The sequence below is a fragment of the Aotus nancymaae genome, unplaced genomic scaffold, assembly GCF_030222135.1.
Source record: "Aotus nancymaae isolate 86718 unplaced genomic scaffold, 86718_ANA_hifiasm-v0.15.2.pri h1tg000028l, whole genome shotgun sequence".
Lineage (NCBI taxonomy): Eukaryota > Metazoa > Chordata > Mammalia > Primates > Aotidae > Aotus > Aotus nancymaae.
Window position 1 is genome coordinate 23,693,454 of NW_026988441.1, and position 6,465 is coordinate 23,699,918.

Below are 6,465 nucleotides of genomic sequence, written 5' to 3' on the forward strand. Positions count from 1 at the left end.
TTCATTGAGTTGATCTTCAATCTCTGATATCCTTTCTTCTGCTTGGTCGATTCAGCTATTGAAACTAGTGTATGCTCATGAAGTTCTAGTGCTGTGTTTTTCAGCTCCATGAAGTCATTTATATTTTTCTCCAAGCTGTTTGTTCTGTTCGCATCTCATCTGACCTTTTTTCTAGGTACTTAGCTTCTTTGCATTGGGTTAGCACATGTTCTTTTAGCTCTAAGAAGTTTGTTATTATCCACCTTCTGAAGTCTGTTTCTGTCAATTCATCAGATTCATTCTCCATCCATCTTTGATCCCTAGCTGGTGAGGAGTTGTGATTCTTTGGAGGAGGATAGGCATTCTGGTTTTTGGTGTTTTCATCCTTTTTGCACTGGTTTCTTCCCATCTACCTGTGGTCTTTGTAGTTGGTGACTTTCAGATGGGGTCTCTGAGTGGACCTCCTTTTTGTTGATGATGAAGTATTTTCTTTCTGTTTCTTAGTTTTCCTTCTAACAGGCCTCTCTGCTGTAGGACTGCTGGAGGTCCACTCCAGACCCTGCCTGCTTGGGGATCACCTGCGGGGGCTGCAGAACAGTAAGGGTTGCTGCTGGTTTCTTCCATTATCTTTGTCCTAGAAGAGTACCTGCCAGATGTCAGCCTGAGCTCTCCTTTATGAGGTGTCTCTTTTGGTATAAGGGGGTTGTGCTTGAAGAGACAGTCTGTCCCTTATAGGAGCTCAAGTGCTGTGCTGGAAGCTCCATTGTTCCATGCAGAGCTGCTGGGCAGGTACTTTTAAGTCTTTTCCCAGGTGCCTCATCCTAGGAAGGTTGGCTTTATTTATAAGTTCCTGTTGTGCTGCTGCCTTTTTTCATAGATATCCTGCCCCACATGTAGTAGTCTAGTCACAGTCTGCCAGCAGAGGCATTGCTGAGCTGCTGCAGGCTCTGCCCAGCAGCTGTGGGAACTGCCTCGGTAGTTATGGTCATCCTTCCCCTCACTGAGCTTGACCGTCCTGAGTCCAGCTGCACTTGAGAGTTTTGCAAAACTCTTAATCCAGAGCATTTCAGCTTGCTTGTTTTGTGGGGGTGGTACCCACTGAGTCAGATTGCCTGGCTCCCTGTCTCTGCCCCCTCCCTTTCAGTTGAATGGGTGGCTCTGTCTCCCAGGTGTTCCAGGCACCAGTTGAAACTGCTGCCCAGATTTGTGTGAGTTTCTGTGTACCAACCCGGCGCCGGCTGAAACCGCCATGCTAAAAACTCATAGCACTGGGAATCTCCTGGTCTGTGGGCAGTGAAAATTTGTTTGGAAATGCAGTGGGCACTCACCCTCTGCATTGTGCTTGCTGGGAACTGCACTCCAGAGCTGTTCCTATTCGGCCATCTTGGATCCTCCCCTGACAATTATCTTTTTAAAAGATACATTTTCTGTTATTTGCATTATATATTTACTCTCATTAGCTCACTAATTAAACAGAGCTGCAGGTCAGTTCTTATTCCAGCATATGCTTTTAATAACGCTTCTTAAAAAAGATGATTAGATGCAACATGGCATGGGGAAAAAGACTTAAATATGTCTTTGACTTCAGCATGAAACAAACACAAGTCTGTGAGAAAAATACAACCTCAATAAAAATGACACTTGCGAATGGGTGTAATTGCTCATCAAACATATTGAGGGACTTATCTGCATCTCTATAAAGTAAAAATGTGCATTTAAGAAATTAATTCAGAAATGGTTAATATCTTAGGAAAATATCTGTTTAGTAAAATAATGTCTCCTGTGGGCTTTGGTGTTTGCTTCATTAAGGGAAACAGTTGTATAAATCCTTCTCCTACAGCCTGAACTTTGGAGGGTCTCCTGGACTCTTCTTCCTCAGCACATCAAGTCCTGTCAAGTCTTTTTTACAGTAACCAGTCAGAATTGCCAGTAAATACTGACCCTCCCTAACAGGCCATAGAGGTTGTGTCTCCTCTAACCTGACATTGGAACACAAGAATGTTTTAGAAAGTGGTAGTCATGGGCAATAAAGCCTTTAGAACTTTAATAAAGGTTAATGTGGTTCAGATTTCCTAGTCTTTTTCTTTTAATAATTACTAATTATCAATTAATAATATAATGACTATCAATTACTGATAATCATATAATTATTATTCTCTTTACTATAATTTTCTCTGTATTATATTCTCAAATTTATTTTAAGTAGTTTGATTAAAAACTTATATGTCTTTTTATTTTGAAATAAGCCAGTCTTTGATGAACTTAAGAGGTTAACACAATTAATATGTTGTGCTTATTTAATAAACCAGTGGTTCTCACAATGTGCTCTGTGGACCTCTGGAGATCCCCTAGACCATTTTTCAGGAGGCTCAAGCAGTAAAAACTGTTCTGATAAAAATACTAATTCAGCCTGAGAAAGCTGATTAAAAATTAAAAATAAATCAAAATTTTAAAAAGAATATGAAGACATTGCCTACTTTTTCACTGTTTGACACTTGCTATAATTTTATAAAAGCAAAAGTGGGTGAAATTGCTTGTTTCTCAGCACAAATTAAGGTCTCTCAGCATAAATCAAGGTGACCAAATTACACTAGTAGTCATTCTATTCTCCAGAGCCCCTTGTAGTTAAAAGAGAGCCTCGTTTAGTTAAGAATGCCTTTGATGAAGCAATAAAAATTAATGCTATTATTAAATCTTTACCTCCCTATTTAATACTTGGAATACACGGAAAGTTAACAGGAAGCACTTCTTACTACAATATGGTTGTGTTAAGAAAAAGAAACTGTGATTTAAATGTAAACTGAGCAGCAATCATTTTCTGATTTTTTATTTATTATTATTATTTTTTAATTATACTTTCAGTTCTGGAGTACATGTGCAGAGCGTGCAGGTTTGTTACACAGATATACATGTGCCATGAGGGTTTGCTGCATCCATCACCCCGTCATCTACATTAGGTATTTCTCCTAATGCTATCTCTCCCCTATCCCCCAACTCCCTGCTAACTCTCCCCTAGGCACCCACCCCCTGACAGGTCCCAGAGTGTGATGTTCTCCTCCCTGTGTCTATGTGTTCTCATTGTTCAACACCTACTTATGAGTGAGAACATGCGGTGTTTGATTTTCTGTTCTTGTGTCAGTTTGTTGAGAATAATGGTTTCCAGCTTTATACATGTCCCTGCAAAGGACATAGACTCATTCTTTTTTATGGCTGTATAGTATTTCATGGTGTATATGTGCCACATTTTCTTTATCTGGTCTATCACTGATGGGCATTTTGGTTGATTCCAAGTCTTTGATACTGTGAGCAGTGCCACAATATGTGCATGTGTCTTCATAATAGAATGATTTATAATACTTTGAGTATATACCCAGTAATGCGATTGTTGGGTCAAATGGTGTTTCTATTTCTAGATCCTCGAAGAATCACCACACTGTCTTTCACAATGGCTGAACTAATTTACACTCCAACCAACAGTGTAAAGGCATTCCTATTTCTCCACATCCTGTCCAGCATCTGTTGTCTCCCGTTTTTTTAATGATCGCCATTCTAACTGGCATGAGACAGTATCTCAATGTAGTTTTGATGTGCATTTCTCTAATGACCAGTGATGATGAGCTTTTTTTCATATGTTTGTTGGCTGCATAAATGTCTTCTTTTTTTTTTTTTTTTTTTTTGAGATGGAGTTTTGCTCTTGTTACCCAGGCTTGAGTGTGATGGCACGATCTCCGCTCACCACAACCTCCACCTCCTGGATTCAGGCAATTCTCCTGCCTCAGCCTCCCGAATAGCTGGGGATTACAGGCACGCGCCACCATGCCCAGCTAATTTTTTGTATTTTTAGTAGAGACAGGGTTTCACCATGTTGACCAGGATGGTCTCGATCTCTTGACCTCGTGATCCACCCGCCTCGGCCTCCCAAAGTGCTGAGATTACAGGCGTGAGCCACTGCGCCCGGCACTTAAAGACCTCTTAATAAGACATGGTAATACTAACAAAAGTGGGTTTTTTACACAATAAAATACAAACCAGTATCTCCCAAATAATCAATGCATACTATTATACAAGCAAGCATGGGAGAAAGACCCATTTACTGTTCAAGGAAAATCAGTGAGTATTGATGGAATAAATGTAATGATATGTAAAATTTCATTGTAACTAAGAAACTAGCACTTGTGGAGTTTTGAGGTAGTATTAAAGAATACTCATCGGAAACCATCATTCTCAGCAAACTGACACAAGAACAGAAAATCAAACACCGCATGTTCTTACTCATAGGTGGGTGTTGAACAATGAGAACACATGGACACAGGGAGGGGAGCATCACACACTGGGGTCTGTCGGAGGGGAAATAGGGGAGGGACAGTGGGAGGTGGGGAGGTGGAGAGAGATAGCATGGGGAGAAATGCCAGATATAGGTGATGGGGAGGAAGGCAGCAAATCACACTGCCATGTGTGTACCTATGCAACAATCTTGCATGTTCTTCACATGTACCCCAAAATCTAAAATGCAATAAAAAAAGAAAAAAAAAGAATACTCACAAATTTGGATCTTTGGGCTAGAAATTTCTTAAAAAAAAAAAAAGAAAAAAGAATACTCACAATTAGCTAAAAGCTTTAAAGATACACCTTTTGCTAACTACATATTTTCACAAAGCTAGATCATATTATTGCTTCTCTAAAAAAATTGCCAAGAAAGAGAATCCGGCTGTCTTCTCTTAAGCCAAACTTCAGAGATTTACAATAATATCAACATACGGCACACTTTTTACTTAACTTTTTTATTGTAGAGAAATAATTTTTCTTTAAAAAATATTATTTATGTTAATGATATAGTTTTTTTGTTTGTTTCATAATTGAGATTTTATTGGTTGAGGATCAGTACAGATATTTCAATTTGTACACAACTCTTTTTTTTTTTTTTTTTTTTTGAGACAGAGTCTTGCTCTGTTGCCAGGTGCCAGGCTGGAGTGCAGAGGCGCGATCTTGGCTCACTGCAACCTCCGCCCCCCGGGTTCAAGCAATTCTTCTGCCTCAGCCTCCCGAGTAGCTGGGACTACAGGTGCACGCCACCACGCCCAGCTAATTGTTTTTGTATTTTTTAGTAGGACGGGGTTTCACCATGTTGACCAGGATGGTCTCGATCTCTTGACCTCGTGATCCGTCCACCTCGGCCTCCCAAAGTGCTGGGATTACAGGCTTGTGCCACCGCACCTGGCCCCATACACAATTCTTACCATACGTAACAAAAATCTAAAAAGCCATATATTATAATTCTTTTTTAGCTATTCCAGTGACTTTCTAGCTTAAAATTTGGAAGCAAATTTTCCTTAAGAGGCTATCAAGTACCCGTATCTTCTTCACATGTCGATAAGCTGTTACATACGTCCCAACAATTCACAACTGAATAGCATGGACACTACATATTCAAATATTTAATCGTTCACAGCACAGTAACAAAGTTATTAGGAAAACAGGACTACCACACCAAAGATGTTACAGAGTGCACACAATTCTGACAGGGAGAGCCACGATCAGAGTGCTTTTCTTTAGGAAACAATTCTACTAAAAAACAACATGGGAATAGAAGTAATTTAAAATGTTCAAGACATTAAATGCTGGACTGACTCCATATTGCCATTTAATATGCTTTGTATTATAGGATATAAAAACGAACTCCCCATCTGTGGAATGTTAAGCTGACACCCGAGACAGTCAAAGCCTCCCATAATTCAATATCCCACACTATTTTCTGGTTGTACCAAAAAATAACCAGAAAATGATTTCACCTCTTAAAAGCATTTACACTTAAAAAATGGGATGAGGCGGGATTCCCTCCTTCTTAAAAATGTTTCTAGAGCTACTGAAAAACTTGCATTTACAAAACAGTTGATAAAAATATTCCTCTGGATTGTACAAGAAGGGAGACAGGGACCACTGATAAGACATGGTATATGGTATTAATCAGACTTGGCTTCTCTCTCTCCTGCTTCATCAGAAGCTGGACTCTCCTCAGTTTTCGTTTCCCCGTTTTCTGCAGGTAAATCTTCTTTAGTTTCTTGGTTAGCCACTTCACCCTGTTTTTCCTTTGCTCCCCTTTTCTCTTTTGTTTGCACTGTTTTGTCTGAAGATTTATCCTTCGCTGCTGCCTTTTTCGGCTTCGCTTCCACTTTTGCAGGCGGTTTCGCAGACAACCGCGCAGATCTCCTCTTGCGCTCTTCCTTGGCGACCCCTTTGGCGGAGCTGACCTTCCTTTTGGGCATCCTAGCGGCGGGGAGGCGCGTGCCGGGTGCCTTTGCGAGGCTGGGCTGCCTGGCCGCTGCCACTCCTCCCGCCGCCCCAGCTCAATGATACAGTTCTCAAAAAATATTTGCTACTGTCACAACCTAGGTTATTGCTCACTACTGACATCTAGTGGGTAGAGACCATCAATGCTGCTAAACTTTCTGCAATGCACCCACCAAGCTTTTATTTCCTCACAACAAA

At 40.4% G+C, this 6,465-nt stretch overlaps 1 protein-coding gene across 1 annotated transcript; it reads right to left on the reverse strand.

Annotated features, from left to right (window-relative positions):
- Positions 1–5,650: 5,650 nt before the first annotated feature.
- On the reverse strand, positions 5,651–6,242 carry LOC105714521 (non-histone chromosomal protein HMG-14-like). The gene has a single exon (XM_064380691.1). It carries the CDS (start codon positions 6,240–6,242, stop codon positions 5,940–5,942), a length of 303 nt encoding a protein of 100 aa, XP_064236761.1. The 3' UTR covers positions 5,651–5,939.
- Positions 6,243–6,465: the final 223 nt, after the last annotated feature.

Coding starts and splice junctions, on each gene's coding strand:
- LOC105714521 (XM_064380691.1), bottom strand. CDS start 6,242: ATGCCCAAAAGGAAGGTCAGCTCCGCCAAAGGGGTCGCCAAGGAAGAG.